Raw genomic sequence first — 23,523 nt, 5'->3', positions numbered from 1 at the left:
GCTCTGCTCTCCCCTCTGGCTCTGGTGAATTCTCTCACCCTCCCGCGCTTCTGACTGTACCCAGTGCATGTATAAACAAAACAAACAAACAAATAAATAAAAATCATAAATAGATAAAAATACATGCCTCTTAAAAATAAATAAATAAATAAATAAATAAATAAATAAATAAATAAATAAAAAAGAAGGCAGCAGAGACCCATCTTTCACTTCTCTGGCACAGGGTATGTTACATCCTTTCTTACCCTACCCAGGTGATTCCTGAGAAAAACCTCTGTAAACAAGTCCATATACAAGTATCCCTCTCAATGTCAATGTCATGGAATAAATGGTAATGTCTTCTTTGTCAACCAAAGAAGAGAACGAGCTTAACACTCTTAAAGACTACCAGTAAGAGTAAAGACTACCAGTAATGTCTTACACTTTCTGTAAGCCATTAAGACTTTCCTTTTTATAGCTTCTGTTGGTAAAAGCCTTCAGATCAGTTCAGCATCTTTGGGATAGGGAAGTGGAGTGGGAGTCTTTAGTCATGAATCTGGCTTTTCTTGAACTTGACATTGCAGAATTTAATCATTTGCCCCCCTCAATAGTAGTATTTATGCCATAGTCTTACATTATGTGTAACCTCTGGGGGATAAGAATATCTTTCTTTGGTTCATAGCATCATGATGTTACATGTAACTTTATGTTGACTCATTTTCATTCCATTAGATCATAAGCAAACCATTCTTGGTTACTCAAGGAACCAAATTCAGGAAATCACTAGAGTTTTCAATAACACGATGGAAAAAAGGCAAACATTTATTTTTATTTGCAAGTGCAGTTTCTGCCAATAGTTAGTGCTCACAAAATCTTTTAAGCTACAGTCAACTTTTGGTTAACTCAATGAATACTTAAAAAAATGCCCAGTGATAAGAAAATTACAGAAAAATTTCCATTGCACTGTCAAAAATGTTTGGAATCTAAAATCCACTATTTTCTGTAATGGCCCTTAATATTTGTTCTGATTTAAAAAAAGATTTTTTTTTCTTTCTACTTCTACATAGTTCTGATTATATATGTTCCATGAACTTTTAGGACTGCCATTTTCTGGATTTAGATTGTATTTATTCTTACATACTTATATTAATATTTTAATATTTTACATAAAACATTAGTTTGTTGTGTTTTATGAAACAAAATTACAGATTCTATTTATGGTGAGGCATTTCCAGTTTGGGGGAAAACTGAAAATATAATCAGTAGAAGGTCATTTTATGCCTTTTTTTCCTTTTTAACTATAATAAATAATTAGTAAACTATTAATTACAAAAATTCTTAATTATGCTTAGAGCAACCAGAGCAATTACACAAATTTAAATTCATTTTTGATACAGTGTATGAAGTCATTAAGAAAAGTCTCTGGTTTTCTAGTTTTTTAACAAATGGCTTTTGTCTGATGCATAATCAATAGAAACTAATAATGACTATGTAGCTCTTCCAGAGTTTTAAAGGCAAATCTATATTGGCCTACAGTTAACATGCAAATTCATCCAACAAGCAACACAAAATGTATTGTAGTAGTCATTCATTTTTATCAACATTCAAGAAGATCTAGACAGCAGCACAACTCTCCTATGTCGGAAACACATTATAAACATGGTCACAACTGAAATCAGATCATAACTGGTCAAATACCCCCTCTTCCTAATTCATCCTCTAGAGTCAGTTCAGACTTCCAGCACGAACATGAACAATAGCAATTAATACTGTAGTACAACGGTAAATACAGACAAGAGTTTGGTGTGCTAGCATACAGAGTTTTAAAAACAGTGACATATGAAACCAAACATCTTGCCCCGTTCTCTCTCCTTTCCGTTTGTGAGACTGGAATCTCACAGCCTGGATTGAAATACTTAACTTGGGGAATTAAGTCAAATGATCCCATTGTTCCTTGGGAGGGAAATTTAGCCACAAGCAGATCACTGTACCCATTGAAAGCGGGCACGAGAGGAAACTTCTTGCTAGGCAGGAAATATCTGCTATTAGTAGCCTTGAAGGATTATGTGATTTTTCCAAATATTTAGCTTTACACCAAGGAATAGTTTGGTGGTATACTGTGGCTCAAATTGAATTATTTTTGGTTGGACAAATGAAATGTGCACCACCATCACCATCACTCTTAATCTTCTTCCATCACATAAGACACTTGTTAAGATAAGAAAGATATTCTACTAAAGCTGACGGTGATTGAGAGTCATTCAGTATTCAAAGTTCCTAAAGAAGTGTTGGTTCTCTGAAAGGGATAAAAAAGTAGGAAAGGCTTTGTTCAAACTCTTGCTAGTAAACAAGTTTTACTTCAACTGATACAATGGCTACATGACATCAAAGTACTATAAATTATCAAAACTATCGTACAGAAAAATTACAAATTCATTGCAAAATACATTACACTGCTACCATTAAGAAAAAAGTGCTTTTTGTTTTCCTTTCTTTTTTTTTTTTTGCCAGAAAAGTATTCTTTCAATATAGAAAACCCTATGCGTTACCCTGCATGTGGCTAGATATATCGTTAACGGAGTTTGTACTGAGTCCTTCTGATTTGCCGGATGAAGGGCTGAAAAATATAATAATGACTTATTAAAGCCATGTTTCAAATGACCACACCAGCTGTCAGTGGAGAGATGCCTGTTAAGACACAGAAGATGCCCTGGTCTGTTAAACCCTGCTGGTCATCACACTGTCCCACCAATCAGCTAGTCATCTGCATGTTCTGTGGTTTCCTCATGTTCTCCTGAATTATACTCCTGTCTTCATCTAGCTTTGCCACCTGCATGAATCCTCTGCTCAGTGGTGCCTGTATTGTCTCATGAGGGGAACGATGCAAGATGGCGGACCAGCCAGTTTCAAGAATGGATGTCCGAGGAGTTCCTGGGCTGTGGCTCTTTGAGAGGGTTCCCTCACCAACATCAGGTCCAGAAATCCCCGGAGTAATGAAGAAACCTGGGAAAGCAGAAGATATCCTGAGGACAAAAACAGATGCTCAAACCATTTCCCCCTAAGAGAGCCTCCGAGTTATTGTCCAGGAAAGTCATTCTATCAACATCAAATTCTGTATGATCCAGCAATTCCACTCCTAGGTATTTACCTAGGAGTAGGCACAGAAACATCAATTCCAAAGAGCACCTACACCCCTATGTTTACAGCAGCACTATTTACAATATCTAAGTTTTAGAAACAACTCAAATGCCCAAAAATAGATGACTGGATCAAGAAGATGTGGTACATATATATCATGGAGTATTACTCAGCATTCAAAAAAGATAAACACATGCAATTTGCAGCAACATGGATGGAGCTGGAAGGGATCACACTCAGCGAAATAAGCCAGAAAGAAAAAGAAAAATACCAGATGGTCTCACTCATAGCAGGAATCTAGAAAACTTAAATAAGGGACCAGGAAAAAGAATAACTATAAGAAAGAAAATATCAAAATCAACAAACAACTATGAACCAGAGACACTCTATGGGGGGTGGGGGAGGGGAAAGGAGGGATTGGGGTCAAAATAAGGGAGGTGCAATTGTATGGGGAATATAAAAATAAAATTTAAATTAAAAAAAAATTGTAGAAAGTCACTTTGAGGGAAGCAAAAGCACTGCTTTTCTCAACATACTGTGTTTTCTTAATCATCTTCAAGTTTGAAAGGAACAAATGATAATGAAACAAAGAATAAAAAATATTTCATAAATAAAACAGCAATTGCAATAGTGGCAATAACGGCAGCTATTATATGTGCTGACTATGTATGGTTCTGAGCACACAGGTTGTATGAAGTGGGGTATGAACATGGAGTACTTTTATTTCTCTAAAACAGTGACCATCCAGGTTCTACAAAATTCCCTCTCTTGAAGAGAAACAAGCTTCTATAAGGTTCTCTAACACAGAGAGCATTTTTTCTTTAATTTCTTCTCATTTAACAGTTGAGGTTTCTCTTACAATCATTCAAGTGCATTAATATTTTTTAAAGATTTATTTACTTATGCATATAAGAGCTGGGGTGCATACAAGAGATAGAGTGGGGAGCAGAATAGGCAGATCTACTGAAATACACTGCTGAGGGGAAGAGTGTGTGAGACAGGAGAGGTCTGTGCCATGTGGGCCACCTCCCTAGCCAGGGATCGAACTCGTGGTGTAGTGGCTGCGGATAGCTTCATAGTGCTGCATCTTAATCTCTTGCACCACCAGGGAGGCCCCCAAGTGCATTAATATTAAGTGTCTGTTTTGTGGTATTTTTAAACATATATTTATACCTATTTACTCTCCACCCCTATAAAATATAGAGCATTTCTTCTACTTCAGGAAGCTATTTCTTAAGTCCCTTTTCTGTCAATATCCATTTCTTTGCAGAGGGTCACCACTATCTGACTTTTAATAGCATACATTAATTTTGCCTGTGTTTGTCCTTTATAGAAATGGAGTCATATACTGGCAACTCTTCTCTGACTTCTTTCACTAAACATTGTGTCTGAGAGAGTCATCCCTGAATATGTGGCAAAAGTTGTATCCTTATCATCAGTGTATAGTATTCACTATTGAATTTATACCAAAAATTATTGCTCAATTTGGGAAAGATGCTTGTACAGTTTCCAGTGTTTAACCATTGGGATTAAAGCTTCTCTCATTGTTTCTTTGACAAATATGATACTTCCCTTGGGTGTGGGACTATTTTGACAGCAGACTATTTTAGCCATTTTTTATTATTGAAACTTAGTCCAATACAGTAAAAGTTTCAATTTCCTATTCATTTCAGCCTCTTTATTTTTGCCAGGTCCACACAGTGATTCTACTGGTGCTCTTCTCTAAGATACAGGGATTAAGAGGAGATACTACCATTCAAGCTATTTTCCCCTAAAAGGTGGCCTCACTCCCTCTCTTACAGCCATGATGTAGATGTAGATGGAGGTGTGGTGCATGGGTTCGTGTTTATGGTATTGATTTTGTGGAAATGGCAGCTCTCAGTTAATATATGAATATATGAATATATAATTAATATATTAATATATAATTAAGCAGCCCCCACAGTTGTGATTCTTCAACTTAGCACCATTTTTTTTTAAGTTTGCCTCTATTTGGCAATCCTTGGAAATCAGAAGAGTCCATATGACCCCTTAACCATGTCCTTCATCACCCTGCATGGTCTAGCCCCTGCCTACCTCTGTGACACATGCAACTCTTCTACTTACTCACTTTTCTCCCATCACATAAACCTTGTTTCTTGGCTTAGGGCCCTTGAACTGTTGTTCCCTCTGCCTCAGTTACCTTTTTCTCCCAGATCATCGCATGTCTTACTCTTTCTTATCCATTCTAGCTCAGATGATTCTTCTGCAGAAAGGACTTGAAATGACTCCCACATCCCTCTCCTGCACACTTATCATATCACAGTGTTTGATTTTTTAAAGATTTATTTATTTATGCATACAAAAGCTGGGGTGCAGGCCAGAGGGGCAGGAGAACAACTCTTAGAGTGTTATAGGTTCTCAGGGAGGGAGTGCTGAGTGTTGCACCTGATTTACTTACTCTTCTTGACAATACCCTGAGGGAGGGATTGATTGTACTCATTTTACAGATGAACATTAGAGATGGAGAGACTCAATGACTTCCCAGTGAGTAAACAAGAAGAGCAGAAATTCGAATTTATGCCCATAGACCAGGATCTACTCCTGGAAGTGACATGTCAATCTTTGAAACTACAGAGAAGTAGAAAAATCCAAGAGTGATTTTTGACTTTAGCAACAAATGCTGCTTCTTACCTTGTGTAGGTCCTTCACTCTTGGAGGTAAACTATCCCGGATCCTCCGCATCGCCTGGAGGGGAGGCTCGTTGAAGTAGGGGGGCTCTCCGTCGATCATTTCTATCACCATGATCCCGAGGGACCAGATGTCTACCTGTCAGGCACAACCTACTGGTTATCTCAGGGAGGAGAAGGCTTTGAAATGTTGGAACGTGTCTAGAGAAACCACCAGAATCATATATTAATGTGGTATTGGTAACCTCTCAAAATGACAATGCAGATGTATAGGCTGAACTGTTCAGTGACCAAATTCTTGCAAATAGTCTTCATTTGCTTTTTAAAGAAAACATCAATGAAGCTCTACTAATTAGGAATACATGAATACCTTAACATTCTGAAGTTTAGAACTTTTTTGAAAAATCCTATTAATCAGGGTGGTTAACTGCTCATCAGGGAAGATGAAAATAAAATCCAAAGTTTCATATTATGAATACAGAGAAGAAAGCTGCATTCACACCATAAAAAAATAAGAAAAGTTTTTTACAGTCATAACAAACTTCCAAGAGCTATGCTGCACAATGCTGAACATATTCTGATTCTTTTATTAATTTAATTTTTAAAAATAGGCTTTCCCCCCTTCTTTGAAGTTCTTCCCTCTGTGTTTTATCATTTTGAAGTAGCACACACAAAACTCTGCTTTATAAAACCATTTTTAGGGGTGGAGAGAAGAAAAGGCAGAGATGACAAGCAATTCTGTCTGAGTAAAGAATGGGAAGTCAGGACAATGAGACGCCATAGCTGTGCTATAAATTCCCAGTTACAGTTACTTCTCTGTTACAGCCTCATTACACCTCTTATCAGTCAACTGCATTCCTGTTATAACTCTCACAGTGACCTTCACTGAGAATTCATGCTGTCAGGACCACAGGGAGATAAACAAGATGAGTGCTCACACAAGGGCAAGCAAATAAGGGCAGGAGAGCAGAGTGTGCCTTGACTTATGCTAATGTCCTAGCTCGCTGGTCCATGTCACTTCTCCCAGGCTTCTCCTCTCTTAAAATCACCATCTGCACCATAATATGCGGAAACACTCTCAGCCCAGCAGAAGCGAAGTCCTGGACTCCACATGTGTAATCTTGCGTGACTCTGAGCTTCTGCTCACACTATTCCATCCTTAGAAGGCCTTCTCTCCACCCCCTGCCTCCCATTTTCACATAGCCACACTCAACCACTTAATAGTTGATGAGTGATTGCTTCCTTTCCAGAAGAAATAGGAGTTGTGCCATCATTTTAAGTTGTAATCTATTCATATCTGATTTTTCTTCCCATGGGAAAATTATATTGCTCATCCGAATAGTACACTTAGTTTGTGGAGCTTTCCTCTGACCCTCTACCCTTTTTCTCCTCATGCTTGTTCACAAACAGGTCTCTGGACACTCTTCAAGTCGCACTGTCTGGCTTTGTGGATACTGGTGACTGACAACGGGATCAGAGTCTGAGTGACTCCCCCTGGTGTCTGCTGTGGGAACTTCAGAAACAGCAGCTGGAACACAGTTGGGGTGTCCTCACCAGTGGCTAGTGTGGCTAGTGTCCCTGTTGTTGTGACCTATTCTGTGAGACATCTAGCAGGTGGGGGCTAAACGTGGAGTCAGACATTGTCACCCTGATGCCCTATAGTCACCAATATCAGAACCACCGCAGCTTCGAGGCTGCCCAGGAGCTGCTGCTGTCAGACACAGATGCCTGCTTACCTCTGTCCCATAAGGCAACCTAGAAATCACCTCAGGAGCCATCCAGTAGGGAGTGCCAACCAAAGATTTCCTCTTGGGCACCTCTTTGGAAACTTGAGCACAAAAACCAAAGTCTGATAACTTTATCTGAAAAGGAAAAGAAAGCATAAACTAATAATTTTAATAGATTGGCTGCGAGACATAGACACATAGAGCAAGTTTCAAATTCCAAACAAAACAGACTCATTAACAGGCCTTGGAAATATTGGAGAAAGGGTTGTTAGGCTTTTATTGGAAGTGCATGGTCCATTTCAATGGAAAACCTCTCAAGGGTCCACTGGAAAGGACAAGCAAATGTTTAAGCTCCTGCTGTTTATATCTTTTATGAAAATTATGAAGCAAACAAACAAAAAAATTAAATGTACCCCAAACAAGAAATTCATTAAAACTCAACCCACAACAGATGATGATTTAGTGTAAATTCATTGTTATGCTCAATAGGAATTTTGTACACACTGTTACATTTTGTTGTTATTAAACATTATATGATTTCTAAGTACCATGAGACATTCAAATAAGTAACTACTTCTTTGTATTAGAATTATTGTTCTTTAATATGTGCTGACAAGTGTGGCTCAAGTGAGGAACATTGCATGCTTGCTGCACAGCTGAGAAGGAACAATTTGGCCAGTGCATTGTGTTTGTCTATAAATTTAAGAAGCCTGAACAATGACAGAAGTGAATAGATCAGCATTTCTGTATTGGCAGGTTTTCATTTCAATATCTCTAGTGTGATTTTCTCTTTCCAGACTTAAAAAAAAAAAACCCAAAAACCAAACCTGACAGACTAATAATGATCTCCCTGACAAAATATAAGATGAGAAATTGAAACTCAATAGTTAGAAGCTAGGCCTGATCTTCTGATGTAGAGTGGATGTACTTTTGCATGATTTTTTTTTTTTTACCAACCCAAGTACATAAAAGAGACAATTTTCTAAAAGAACATAATTGCACACAACATTCGTCCGAATAAATCTGCAAGTAGATAATGAGAACTCAAGTAATGAGTATAATAAAGCATTGTAGGCAGATCTTAAAAGCAAATCACACAGACTCTAAATTGTACAACGTGGCTGTTGAAAAACCACGTTTGTCCCACTCACGCAGTAAGACTAAGATAACTGGGCTAGTACACTGCCTGCCCCCTACAAGGAGATGAAGCTTGTTCCACATGGGTCAGACAAAAAACTAGAGCTTAGACCAAGCTGCTATTTAAACCTGAGATGCTCTCCATCTCAGTGCATCCTAGTTAGGAATCAGGGCCCCCACAAAAATATGGAAGAGTGGGCTGAGGTGGAGATGTGCAAAAGAGAGGCTACTCACCAGATAGCTACAGGTTTAAAACAGAATTGAATTCTCTTATTTGGTAAATTTCATCTACACTAAAAAATTCTTACTCCAGTTTTGGCTAAGGCAAAATGTAAAGGCTTTTGTGCCAAGTTTCAGGGTGCTTCCTGTAAGGAAACGGTCCTCAAATGGGTAGTATCAGCATCCCCCGGGAGTCTGTTAGAAATGCAGGTTCTTGGGTACCACCCAGCTTCCTTGAAGCAGAATCTCCAGGGGCTAGGGCCCAGGAATTTGTTTGTTTGCCAAACTCTGTGATGGTTCTGACTCTCTCCATTGCTTGAAATTCTGTTTCATGGAGAGCAGTCGCCCAAGGACAAAGGAAGTGAGATGTCATAGAAAGGGCCAGATTGATGATGGTCTCTCCTGTTTAAGACTTTTTCCTTAGCTGTCATACCCAGAGGAAAGGGAGGAAGGGCATCCTAGTGGCCAAACGAGAATGGCATAACGACCTCAGACAGCCTCAGTAATTGGCAGAGCACAGAGAGCAGTAAGAACTTGCCCAGGACTAAGCCTGGGTCTCCTGGCCTGGGTCTCTTCACGCTGTGTGTCCTGCATTAGGAAAAGCAAGCCCAGTGGAGTAGCAGAATAGGGAGGAGGGTCAGCGGTCTGGATGGATTTAAGCAAGCTATTCAACATGTCCAAGTCTCTATTTCTTTGAGAATAGCATTTGGGAGATAATCTTCAGGTTTTTTTTTTTTTTTTAAGTATCAAATTCTAGTTATTTGAAAATTAATAACACTAAATGCCTAAATGCCTAAGAAAAATGAGGCAAAAAAACATCAATGCATGAAATGGGCCTGGTGGAGCTAATGGAAAATTAGGGATGGGACACACCCCTTGGTTAAAGGGATACTGACTTCCGCTGGTTATCAGGGGCACAGTTTAGGTGTAGAACAGTCTCAAGGCCCTGGTTGCCATTCTTATTACTTATTACTATTACTATTATTATTTTGCTTAGAAGAACTGGGGTCTAGGCTAGAGATGTGGGGGATAAGAGGATTTACCAGAGACAGAGTGGGGAGCAGAACAGGCAGACTGACTGGAATACACTGCTGAGGGGAGCAGCGGGTGAGGCAGGAGAGGTTTGCTGCACCATATGTGGGTTCTCTCCCTGGCCGGGGATTAAACTCTGGTCGTAGTGATGATAGCACTGAGACTTAACCCCTAGGCAACCAGGGAGGCCCTCTTAGCCATTCTTTACCCCTACTGCACATTCTGTGGGAGAGAGGGCATGAACACATTACAGTATTTCTGGAAATATGCTAGTTTCTATCCAAACCCCAAACCCCCTCCCCAGAAGCACCCCCTGGGACAAGGACTCAGTGAAAGTTGTTTGTTGGTGAGATACAAACAACTAGCAGTGAAATGGGGAAATACAACAGGGACGGGGAGGAGGCTAATCAAAACCACTGTGAACAACTGGTGTGTAATTCAGCAGGGGGAGTTTGGGAGGTCAGGGAGATCAGAGCTTCAGAGCTACTCCAGCCAAGGGTGAGAGAGCTGGAGTATTCATATACCAGCTCCTACCACTTGTTTTGGGCCCCTCCTGGGGAGCATGGACCATGTTTTTGGAATTTCCAGCCTGCCATATACTGGAAGAGCAGACTATACAGGCCGGAGGAAGTCCCCAGGCAAAGGATTGCAGGTGGTGGCATTTGGAGGTTGAACTAAGAAAGCGCAGAAATGGAGTCCCATGAAGATATGGGGCAGGCACCAACAGCATATGGCAGCTAAAACCGACAATTTCACAAACTCTTGAACAAAAAAAGAAAAGTCAAAATGCTTGGGGCAGTTTCTTCTGGTTGCCCTCGGGCACTCCTGGGTGGATTCTGATGGATCACTCCCATGCAGCTGAGGCTGCTGTAAATACAGGTGCATCAAGGGAGGGCTGGCTCCCTTCATCCCAGGCCCATTACCCCTGGTATGAACTTTAGGGAGGCTAAGAGGGCCTAAATGGTGAACATTTATGCTTTTGAGTCTCATCCTAAGGAAACTAAGCCTTCCTTGGGATGTCAAGCCATTCATTCCTGAGATGTTTATGCTCTTCTGAACCCAGTAAGGCTGATGAGTTTTCAACAGAATTTTTGAGCAGGTTTAAATGAAGGAAATGCAGAAATGCAGGCCTAGAGATACCGTGGTAAGCTGGGTATCTTGTGATTGTCCTTCCAGATCTGGTCTCCTCTCTTCTCCAAGCGCTGGAAGGTCAACTTGTGTTACTGCACTGATGCCTTCTGATTGGGCTCAGTCCATGGGGAGCAACAGTAGGAGTTTGGAAGGAAGGAGCAGAGTGTATTGGGTGTTTATTCCCCCAGTTCCTGTCTTATAGGTCTGCTGTGGTCTGGCTTGCACCGAAGGTCAGACTTCCTGCCAGGCCTCCCTCTGCACACAGTAATCTCTATGTCCTGATTCTGGTGACCAGTTCCCTGCTTTGCCTTCTCAGACCCAGGGTAGGAAGGGTGGTGCTCCATTCTAGAACGCTGCACTAATGCTCATGCACTGCTCCTTATGATTCTTCCGCATCTGCCCACACCTTTATTAAGCTCTCTTCAAATTACCCTTGTGGAGTTTGTCACTGTTTCCTGCAGGAAAGCTGGGACATCCTGCAGATCACAGAACCACACAAGTGGGCTGGGTCACAGCAAAGAAAAGCCATCCTCGCTCCTCCAACAGGAGATAAGAACAAGGGAGAAAAAGAAAAGAAATTTCCAATTTCTCTTGCTTCCTACTCTCATTATTGAGGCAGAAAATTATCCATCAGATTCTGGTCACAGACAATTCTAACAGGATGACACAAAGGATGGTAATTTCCTTTTTGAAAGCCTTCTAAGAAGGGCAGTGAGTAGCTATGACTAAGGAAAATTAGACTGATGAGGAGTGTTCTTGGGGATAATGGCCACGACAGATGAAGTGATGAGGTAAAACATGGAGGGGCCAAATATGAAAGTCTTACCCGGCCATCGCTGGTCAGCAGGATGGAGTCACTCTTTATATCTCTGTGAATCACTCCTTGGTTGTGAAGGTAGGAAAGAGCTCTCAGAACCGACAGACAGACAGTAGCTATCTGCTCTTCATTCATTCTAGAAAGGAAATAACATTTAAGGAGCAAGGTCAGGTTTAAGAACATCTTTGAAATGATCAAGAGAAGCAGCACCCTTGGCTTTGAATGGGCCAGTCCCTGCTCTCCAGCCCAAGTCTGGAAAGTCTATAAGCAAGTGAGAGGGCACTCTTGGAATCTAAGTCTGAGAACATTAAACTTATCATAGAGGAAGTCATTGGTCAAATACAAGCTAAAAAAGGAAAAAGACCCCTTGTTTTTTGGCTTTGGAGTGATTCATGCAAATGCACTTCCTTGGACTCTGCACTTAGAGGTAATTCCTTAGAGAGAGCTAAACCTTCAGGGTCCTACACAAAGAGCAGACTGAATAAGCAGCCCAAGGCTCAGGTGTTGTTGCTAAAGGACATCGAGCAAGTTCTTTTGCTTCCTTGGGTCTTTTTTTTTCTTATCTGGGAAATGGGGCAGCCATAGTTCTCCAGGCTGGACTCAGGCTAAAAGGTCTTTGGATTGCTCAGATTCCCCTCTGAGACTAGCTCTGTTTCTCACTAACCCTCCTCCACCTCCTCCGTGGGCTGGAGGTTTCTTTTGCTCCAGGTTCCTCTGGCAGAAGGAAATTAGACCTAGGAAGTTACACATTTAAGTAACTAAGTGTGAATGGATGTCACTTTCATAAATACATCATGGGAATGAAGAAGGCAACATTTCATGCCTCCACCCCTCTAAAGAAGGTACTTCTAGAAGAGGTGGCAGTCAGATGACCTGCTAACAGAGTAACCAGATCATGATTCAAACACCACCTCTTCTTGAGATCAGAACCCAAGCTTTCTAACTTTCCCACCACATCACACTGCCATTGCAACTCAAAAGAATGGACTTTCTGAAGAGTAAACTAGTCTATCCCTTGAGGAATTCAGACAAGAGATGCTCTGTGTCCTCAAAATGATGCAGTTTGGCATGCTCCTAGTTCACCTAGGTATATAATACTTGTTCCCCATCACAGAAATAGGTGAAGTCTAAATTAGATAGCAAATGCAATAGAGCCCCTGAAACAAACTACTATGCAAACAGAGGAGACTACAGAGAGGCAGAGGGTGTACCTGCCCAAATTTAAGGACTGACTTGGGTAACTAGGTGGCTCTTACCTCAGCAAGGAAAGGAAATGGATGATTTGGATTTGTCTATCAGTCTCATTGATACCAGCAATTTTTTTTTATTTATTTATACAACAACTGGGGTACAGGCCAGAAGTGCGGGAAGGTGAGAGGATTCACCAGAGACAGAGTGGGGAGCAGAACAGGCAGACAGACCAAAAACACTGCTGAGAAGAGTAGCAGGCAAGACAGGAGAGGTCTGCCGCGCCAAGTGGGTATCTCCCTGGCCGGCTGGAGATCGAACCAGCGCTGCAGAGGCTGCGGACAGCTTCACAGGGCTGCGCTCAACCCACTGCACTACCGGGGAGGCCCAGACCAGCAATTCTTACAAAGAAAAACTAGAATTCAAAGGAAAATACAGGAGAGTCAATTAGGAGAATGTTGTAGCTATAAAGGGGCCGAGTATGAAGAAACATGCCCTTCTCTTCCAAGAGGGTTCCTACAGCAACAAATTGGTCTCACATCAAAGCCAGGTTCTTGTTTGAAATAGGGCGGAAACCTATAATATCTGTGTTCTTGGTTTTGTGCTGAGTGGGCTGGTCAATGTTCTGGGTAATTCTGCGATTGTCCAAAGCACATCCCTCAGAGGTTTAGAGCATAAGGAGCAAAGACAAACCCAACTATACCTTAAAACCAACTCAAGACCAAGGAGCATTTTTCTTGGATTCCATGAGATTTGAGTTAGCTGAAGCAAGCATAAAGATTCTCTATAGGTCAACTGTTACACAAATTAATTGAATCTGAGCCCTTATTACTGACTGAGGGCTCACTTTTAACTGGAATATGTGACAAATGCTACTGATACTTAATTTAACGGCTTCCAAATTGACAGGGCCAACTCTAGAAAGGCCAGTGCTTTGCTGCTTAGGAGGAAGCCTGTTATGGGATAAAGATGCCTCAGTTCCTGAGTCAACTTCAAATTCAAATCCTGGCTCTGTCAACTATTAAATATGTCATCTTGAGAAATATACTTCTCATCTCTGAGTCGTAGTTTCATCATCTGACAGACAGGCACAGCAACACCTACTTTAAGGAGAAGTGTGAAGGTTATATGAGTTCATGCATGAAGAACCTGACAGTACTTGGCATTTTAGTTTTCCTTCTTGAGTCCTCTTATGCAAATCAGTAGAGTGCAACTTAACGAGATGCTAAGTAGAGCTAAAACTTCAGTCTACAGGAGAAACTCCAAGCATCTGGCTAGATGGCAGATTCTCATTAATAGGTCTTGAAGAGCCTGAGATTCTGCATTCCTGACGCGCTCCCAGATGACATTGATGCTGCTGGCCCCCGGGCCACACTTTGAGTAGCAAGGGGTTAGATATTTTATTAACCAACCAATCATTCAATACAGTACTTACTGAATACCATAGGAAACTGATTACCAGCTTAAGGATTTCAAATTCCAAATATTCACGGTGTTCCTAAACGCACAATTTCCTCTCACCCTCTAAAACTACTCTGCCTTCAAGAGGAAATTAGTTGACAAAGCCAGATGGAGAAAATTAGAAAACACAATGGATTCCAGATATGCTAGCTCTTAAGTGGATCCCATTGATATAAAAGAAGCTTGACAACGGGAGAGCCTTAAAGAGACATGGGTAGTTATTGCTAGTGCCCCAAGTTAAGAAAAAGCCCCTCCCTGGACATGTTTATTAATTGTTATACTTGTAAGTCACATTTATCTTATTCTTAGGGCCCTTTAATATATTTGTTTCTATAAATTTAAAATGATCTTACTTATTTTTGGGGTGGACGTCTCTAATAACTCCAATAGGAGTTTGCCAGCTGAAATGTTGGTAGTAAATGTTTAGTGTCTTTATGCATGTTCTTTTATTTATAGATGAACTATTACAGTTTGAGAGAGAATGAAGATATGCCTCATTTTATTAGAAAAACAGCAGGAGATTCTAACCCTCACAGGGTTTTCAATGTTTTCTTGCTAAGTTGCTTTCGCACTCCAATTGTTCAAGTGGAGGCATTTATGATTTGGGCACCATTTCAGCAACAGCAGCTATATTCAATGCCTCTCCTTCATGCCAATCCTCTCTTAATTCTTTGGCATATTATTTACCAGCAAAGGCCAAGCTTAAAGTTTCCTATGTAACATGCCTCTTTATATGTCTATTCCTTAGAGCACTGTTTCCCCATGTGTGGTCCATAAAGCAACAGCCTAGGTATCATCCGGAGTTTGTCAGAATGCACAGTATTAGCTCCCTCCCTATTGAATAGGACTATATTTAAATATTTAAATAAGGCAATGCATATGCATGTTCACATTTGAGAAGTACTGCTTAAGCGTACACACTTGCCTCTGCCTTCAGTGTCTTTCGCCCCCTACTTGCCTTCTCAGGAAGCTCTATTACATCTTTCAAAACCCACTCCAGACATCACCTTATATTAGAAATACTTCTTGACTATCCCCAACAGAGAGATTCAGGTATTTTTCTATGCTACTTATAGACACCTTCTAATTCTGCACAGATGTTACTTTTGTTTTTAATCTGGGACTTCCCTGAGGAAATGTATCTGAGACTTAGTCATTTGTATATTTTGTGTTCAGCACTTAGGAAAGAGCCTGCCACTTAAAAAGTACTCAGCAAGAACTTGAAATGACTTTAATTGACATATCAGGTAAGCAAGTAGCTGGGGCAACAATGGTAATTTACCTTTGCTATCTGCAAGACTATTTTTTAAAATAATTGAAAAATTTCTCTCTTATAGTCATTCTTCCCTAGGTAGACTTGATGGTATTAGTACATAGTCAATACCAAGGAAACTCAGGGGAATGGAGCTCAGTTACAGAAATCTATGAAAAACTGGGGAATTCTACTATTTGTCACTAAAACTTCATTCTCAGCAGATCGTTGCTTTAAAATCAATGGATATTAACGAATTTCCAGAAGGCAGAGTGATGGTTAATTGATGTACTAGAGAAAAAACGAAATAACAACAGGCATCTCTGGAGTTTATAGGGAAGTGTAATCATGTCCCTGATTCAAAGCGCTTATAACTTGTGAAGAATTCATAAAAAGTCACCAAGGCTCAGTATTTGTCTGGATAAACAAGAAACATACCTGGTGTGAGTAACGATGTCTGTCAAGGCACCACCTTCTAGAAATTCCATGACCACCCAGAGTTCATCGCTGACAAGGTAGCTGTTGTACATGTCAACCACATTGTCATGGTGATAATCCCGCATTATTACAACCTGGGCAAAGGAAAAGGCACTTTTGACTTGTGATGGTGAAATCTGACTCTTTTCTCTGGACACACCTGCACTGTGCATCCAACTGATTGAGAAATACTAATTGTGGAGGGTTTTATTTGGAAGTCACAATAGGCAAAATGGTGGCATTAAGGGTAACGAGTAGAAATACAAGGTATCAAGTCAGTAAATTCAGGAAAGAAAAACAGGTCAACCAGACATTGAAGAGGGGGAGAGGGGCAAGAGGAGGGTAAGGAATGAAGCAGGCAGAACCCTGGCAAGGCTGCATTCACAGGAGGGCGTTTAGTTGACTGTTTGGTGGGATATGACCAAACAGCTGAAGGATCTCCTTGAGAATGCACTTGAGGGTGCAGTCTCTTCGATAGTGTTCACATTCAGCTGCTAGTTAATCCAGCAAACGGGTTACCAGCTCCTGGTGAGTCTCAGAGATGAATGAAGTAACATCGGGGTGGGGCCGCATGAGACTGACTTAATATCTTGGGAGAAGGTCTGCACAGTATCTGAGAAGAGTTTGTGCTGAGTGCAAAGGATAGGCCTCAAAGATAAGACAAATAAGGCTTAGGCATAAGAAGGCTAACTTGAGTCTGTTTACTGGAGGGGGCTTCTAGGATTTACTGTCCTGTGCTGCTTCTGATGACATTTTTGGAATTAGTGTTAATAAATTACAGAATTGTTTAGCTACATTATATTGTAGCTGTGTCATAGCACTGTGATTTGGAAATAAATTCCAGAAGCAGGAATCACATTCTGAGAAGTCAAGGGCCACTCCCCTGGTGTTCTCTGTGAGGTTCAGAGTGGGCAAGAGAAATGAACCCCTAAAGGAGCTGGACATGCAAGGAGGCCACTGGGGCTTCACATGAGTCACCACACAAGACAGCCCCAAAGTCTAAGTTGATGGTCTTTTTCCAGTGCCTGCTTATTGCTCTGAGAGTTAGGAGCAATAAGTTAGAGTTAGGACTCTTTCCTAGAGTCTGACATATCAACATTTGAATCCTCACTTGATAGGTTTAAGACTTAGATTTCTCATCCACAAAATCATATCTCTCTCCCAAAACACTCATAAAATCAGTCAATAGTTTTGATTTTAAAAAAATAGTTTTGATTTCTTGACACAGAAACTCATGTTTTTCTACCATTGTGCATTTTAGAGCACTCAAGTAATAAGCAAGTTTAAAGGCATGTGATAAAGAGGAAAGATTATGTACAACAAATAGATAATATATCAAGAGCTCATATGTCAAATGGTTAGAAACTGCAAAGGACATACAATTTTGTGAAGAAATAAAAATGGCCTGTAAACATACAATACAGTGTTAATTAAAGTTGTAAGCTTTATTCATGTCTATTTGATCAACAGATAAAACATGACAGTGTCCAACGCTAGTGAGGGAGGAGCAGGACTGCTGGTGAGGTCCAAATTGGCACAAACTTTCTGGAAATAAATGGACCTCTGAAAGTGAAGAAAATATATCATTTTTCTAAATAGAAAAAATATGGGAAAGAAATATTTATTAATATAAGTTATTGCCTGGTAGGATTAAGAGACGTTTTCCATATTTTCTACAGAAAGATCTTATTTCTCTAGTTAGGAAAAATATGTAAAGGTTCCTAAAGAGAGACAGTGCATTGGTAAACTGATCTTTTGTTTACTGTGTCAAAATATCTGGCTACGAAGGGTGTCTACACATGGTATCACATCAGTGTAAAGGGTATATAGAGCCACAGTATAGCACGAGGTTTTGGAATCTGTTAGAGCCCATATCTGCTGTCAAACTGTGGTGTGACCCTGGGCTAGTCACTTAACCTATTGGAGTCCAGGTTTCCTTCTTACAAAAATGGTGATGACACTTTTCTGTCTGGTAGGGTGGTTCTGAGACTCAAGCCAGATCAATGCTCAGCACAGTGGCTGATACACCTGAACTACTTCATGAAGGTGGTGGCATACACGCACAGGAGAAGACCAGAAGGAAGGATGATGGGGAACTGTTTTTGTACTCACATTATCAGCACTTTCAAATGTCCTAAGATGCACATGCACTATGTCTGAAATGGCAAATAAATGTTACACAGGAGAGAAAAGGTGATCCAAATACATTCTCTACCTCATTAAAAAGCAGTTCTCTTCTCTGTTGCTTTCGAAGGTCCATTTTCTTCACTGCAACTTGTTTCCCCGTGTGTTTCTCAGTTGCAATGCACACAATGCCAGTTGACCCTTCTCCGATTTTGATAAAGTTGTCCAAGTATTCCCTGGGGTCTCCTGGGCTGACCACCAGCTGCAGCGCAGCCCGAAACTGTTCATGGGACACCCTGGAGGGCTGCTGGTCTGAGGAAGAGCCCCAGCTGGGTGGGGGGTAAGTGCTGGATGAGATGCTCAGGGAGCTCAGGTAAGATGCTGTGGAGATGTATTGCGAGCTGGTCTGCAGGGAGGGGTGGTGGAACATGGTGGCTTTGTGGTACCCAGATGGGTACTGGTGGCTGCTTGAGGAATAGCCTGCTTTGCTTTGACTTTGAGGTAGTTTGGTGGGGCCCCTGGGGTAGGTGTCAGACCCTGACAGTGGAGGACTGAGGACCATCTGTGCTCGATCATAATCCACCTGGGAAGACAGACATGAATGGAGAATAGTCACATTTTACATCTAAAGCCACAGCTTCTAGGTTAAAAACAACCACCAACCCAAGTAAAGAGTAAAGTAGCATCACTGCACAGCCTGGCTGGAAAAGTTTACCTTAGAAGATTCTGGAATGCCCCTTCTACTGTACTCTATCTCCCCCCAAAACCTCCCCACCCAGCCTCTTGAGCTTTCCTCCTCTACCCCTATTAACCCCCCAGAAGCAGACTCTGAGACCTGGATTTGAGTGCAAGTAGTGGGAAGTGATCTCAAGAATAGTTATAAAGTGAGACGGGTAGGGAAATGCCAAGAGTGGGTGAGTTAGAGAGCATGATGGCTAATTTATGTGTTAACTTGTCTGGGTAATGGCACCTAGTTGCTTGGTCATAAAACAATCTACACATTGCTATAAAGATATTTTTAAAGATGTAAACTTTAAAATCAGTAGACATTGAGTAAAACTGGCTGCCCTCTATAATGGGGTGGGTTGTAACCAATCCATTGAAAAAACTGAGGTTTCACAGAGAAGAGGGCTTTTGCCTCTAGATTGTTCTTGGACTCAAGACTCCATGAACTCCTGCCAGAATTTCCAGGCAATCAGACATACTGGTAGTCCCGTATATTTCAGACTTTCTAGCTCCACAATTGTGTGATTCAATTCCTTAAAGTATCTTAAAGTCCTTAAAGTTTCTGCCTTTCTCTCTGTGTATACTCCCCACCCTCTTCTTGGGAGGGGAGTACTTGGTTCTTTTTCTCTGGTCAACCCTGATTAACACATATATCAAGTTACCACTAAAGCCACTGGAACTTCATCCCACCTTTGAACCTGGAAGCCCAAGTGCCACAGAGTTGTCCCACCTACAGGATAGAGTCAAGGTATTTATGCACCAGCTTTCTTAACACAGTGTTTAACATTGACTACTGGGGATATTAATTTCCTGTGGCCAGAGAAAGCTCTTAGACCAGAACTTCTCAACCTTTGCATGACTGATGCTTAGGGTCCAATAATTCTTTGATGGGGATGGGGGTTGGTTCATGTGTGTTGCAGGATATTTAGTGATGCTGCTCACTGGTTCCTAGGTATACACCCTGTATCACCATCACCCAACACGAATGGGCCCGTTTCATAGGCACTAGGCACAGCCCATGATGTACACACAGTGGACTCTTTAAAATTGCCACCTGCACACTATTCTCAGTATTTCTGCACTGTTCATTGCTTCCAGGTGACAGCGCCACTCTGCTGCATGTATACAACTCAGCACTTCCTCCTTCCTGGGCTCAGGTATACACACTCAGGGGATCTCACACTCAGACAGCCTTGCACCAAGCAGCAGGGACTCAGGGAGCTGCAGAGTCAGGGCCCTGGTCTGGTTGCAGAGCAGAAATGTCATGCCTTAGAGGGACTCACTTAGGGTTGAATTCTGACTGTCATGGCCGTATTCATATCACTTGGCCTCTATACACCTCAGTTTGCTCATCTGTAAAATGGGAATTGTGAAATCTCCCTCACAGGACTTTTATTGTGGCAATCCTGAGTAATCTAGTGTTTAAGCAAATAGGTTCAAAAAGTGTTTCTACCATTTACAAGCAGTGTTGACATTGGGTGACTTATTTGAACTCTCTGTGCATCAGTTTTCTCATCAATAAAATGGGAGTGGGGCCTCCCCTGGTGGTGTAGGCAGTTGAGCGCAGCACCTGTTCGATACTGGCTGGCTGGCAAGGGTCCCACATGGCGCGGCAGACCTCTCCTGTAGCGCCTGCTGCTCCCCTCAGCAGAGTATTTCGTAGGTCTGCCTATTCTGTCCCCCACTCTGTCTCTGGTGAATCCTCTTACCCTCCCGCGAATCTGGCCTATACCTCAGTTCTTGTATAAATAAATTAATAAATCTTTAAAAAAATAAAAAAAATAAAATGGGAGTAATAATAATGCCTACTTTCTTAGGTCATTGTGAACTCATCAAAGGATCTGAATATTCATCAAGGGATTTGAATAGTGTCTGGCTAACACATTCTAGATGGTGTTCTTATTATATAAAATGCTTCACACAGCAGTGGGCATGTGAAAGTATGTAAATAGCAACTACGATATTAATAAAACTACTTAGCATTAATAAAACTACTTGACAATGTACAAGTATTGGCATATATCCTGCACATGAATCCTCAAGACAATGAATCAAACAGGGTGCCTTTAGTTATAATACACTGAAGATTGTATTATAATTAAAATGCTATATTTGAAATCAAGCTGATTTTTTCCTAAGTCCCTGGATTTTTGCCATGCACAAGGAAAACTGGTGTGTGTTTGTGATGGGGTGGAGAAAGACAAATAAATGTCAGAGTAAATTAAACAAGTGGGTTCTTCCTTTAAATTAAGCTCAAGATTAGCTAAGTATAGAGTGTGAGTGAGAAGTGGAAGCCATAACTTTAATTTTTGAAAGTGTGCCCTGGGAGCTCTTGGTGTTCTGTCTCCCAGTGTCTTCTGTGGAAAATTTGCTTCTGAATTTTAAGTGAGGTTGAATTCATTCCCCACAAGCATGTATAACTGATCTCTGAAGATATATTAGAAATCAGAAGGCTGTGTCCTGGAGAAATTACAAATATTGCTCCACATTGCATCAGGGAACTTTGCTTCTTTATCTACTGTCAGCAGCATTATCAGAGCCTACTCTTAACAGTCAGCATGTGTCATGACAAGGAGGATGCTTGCCTGAATAAATGGGACAGTTTCTAATCAAAGTCAGAATGCAGAATGGTCCCTGGGAGCTAAATGTCTTTGAAATGAGTTCTTTGAAACAAAACAGTGCTATTTTTCTTCCATACTGTGGGCAAGAGGCACACACTCTTAAAAAAGCAAGAGTTACAGTTGCCTGTTAATTTTGTTCATTTATTTATTGTTATTTTTTTCTTGATTCCTTATTTGGTTCCCCTATATTCCTCCCATAAGTGAAACCATCCGATATTTTTCTTTTTCCTTCATTCTGTTGAGGATCAAAACAGGCGAGGGAAGAGCACAAGGACTATGGTGATAGTGCAGGGGTGAACTGGTGTTGGGGATTTTATGGGGACTACATCTGAGAGGAGAAAGCAAACATTGTACATAATTGAATAATGACATAATATATAAATAAATAAAGCAAAAGAGGCGGAGCAACCACGATCACAAGAGACAATTTTTGCAACCAGAGATGTGTTAGATAAAGGAAAATTGACTGCCTCCAGCGTAGGGACAGGTGGTGCTCCCTGCAGCCTTCCCTCTGGCCAAGGAGAGAGACAAATAGCTGACTTCATGAAGGAGAAATGCATGAGTGACTTTGCTGGGGCCGCTATGCCACTGACCCAACTGTGGGTTTCAGTGCGAGTGTCACTGACTTGCACATTTATTTGCAGCAGGCCTCCTGCTTTTTCATTCTGAGAGTGAAGCAGGGAGCAATTAAAAAACTGAGACCCAGGGAGGTAGAATGACCCCCAGGTAATCCAAGGCCAAGGGCCCTGTGGTCCTAGGAGGATTATACGACCCAGTTCTCAGCCCAGGCCAGGCCTTAACTCCTGGGGGGAAGGTATCTAGTGTCCCAGCTGCTCAGCATACCAGCACCACCGGGCTGCTTTCTTTCCTGCCTTGGAAGTTTTACCATTGGTTGTCACCTCCCTGGTGAGATTCATGAAGGCAAGGGCATGTTTTCCTTGATAAGACAAAGGGGCATTTCCTGGGAGGCAAAGTTGGGCCTGTGCCTCTAGGAAACTGCTCTATTCAGAAACCTGTCCTTGCAAGAGTAACACAGACTGAGATTAATAATGATACTTGATACTTACTGAGCCAGGGACATGCCAGGAGCTGTTCTGAGCTCTTTCTACATACATGATTGCATTTAAACCCCAGGTTACACAATGAAATAAGTTCCATAATTGTCCCGTTTTACAGTTTATGAGACTGAGGCACAGTGGGTGTAAGTAGTTCATGCAGAGACCCCAAAGCTAAGAAGTAGAGTTGGAATTCAAATTCAGAGAATGTTATTTCTGAAATGGGGCCCTTGATAAGTTCCCAGAGATACTTTTCAATGACCAAAAGGTGGATGTGGTCAGCCCAGAAGTGGGAACAGAATGAAGTGACAACTACAGAGCTACAACTTGCTTGGAGTGTTTCACTGGGGACCCAGATGTCTGTGCAGCCTGCAGCAAAATGCAAGAACTGGACCAGAAAATGACAGATGATAAAGCCTGGCAGGTAGGGGATAGAATAAAATTAACTTAGAGAAATCAGCTCAAAATATATAAGAAATGAATAATAATCATAGCAAAATGAGTTGGTCATCAATTTATAAAATTCAATGCTTTCATTTTGCTTTGGCCTGAACAGAACTTTGTGTTCAGCAACCACATCATCCAAGCTTTCTTCTGTGTCCTCTTCCAAGGAAGTCCATATTTTCCTCTCTAACTAGGCCTCCTCACTCTCTTATATGGGCTTGAACTATTATAATTCTTTAATTGTTCTAAATCATCTTTCCTATGATATCCATAATTGGTACATTCGTCAATATGTACCATTTTGCAGTAACACATAGTTTCATGCA

At 41.1% G+C, this 23,523-nt stretch overlaps 1 protein-coding gene across 2 annotated transcripts in view; it reads right to left on the bottom strand.

Annotated features, from left to right (window-relative positions):
- Positions 1-768: 768 nt before the first annotated feature.
- Positions 769-23,523, bottom strand: part of PAK5 (p21 (RAC1) activated kinase 5) — a 375,558-nt gene continuing 352,803 nt past the window's right edge. The window contains exons 5-10 of one of the 2 annotated variants that reach the window (XM_037494775.2): positions 18,443-18,934; positions 16,189-16,322; positions 11,859-11,985; positions 7,523-7,648; positions 5,791-5,925; positions 769-2,982 (exon numbers count right to left, since the gene is read on the bottom strand). In XM_037494775.2, coding sequence (XP_037350672.1) covers positions 2,827-2,982; positions 5,791-5,925; positions 7,523-7,648; positions 11,859-11,985; positions 16,189-16,322; positions 18,443-18,934 — 1,170 coding nt within the window. In that variant the 3' untranslated portion in view covers positions 769-2,826. The remainder of the gene's footprint in view (positions 2,983-5,790; positions 5,926-7,522; positions 7,649-11,858; positions 11,986-16,188; positions 16,323-18,442; positions 18,935-23,523) is intronic. The other variant, XM_054696397.1, reaches the window with a different exon arrangement.

Source organism: Talpa occidentalis, unplaced genomic scaffold (assembly GCF_014898055.3).
Source record: "Talpa occidentalis isolate TD23 unplaced genomic scaffold, MPIMG_talOcc4v2.1 talOcc4.10, whole genome shotgun sequence".
Classification (NCBI taxonomy): domain Eukaryota; kingdom Metazoa; phylum Chordata; class Mammalia; order Eulipotyphla; family Talpidae; genus Talpa; species Talpa occidentalis.
This window is presented reverse-complemented; position numbering and strand designations above follow the sequence as displayed.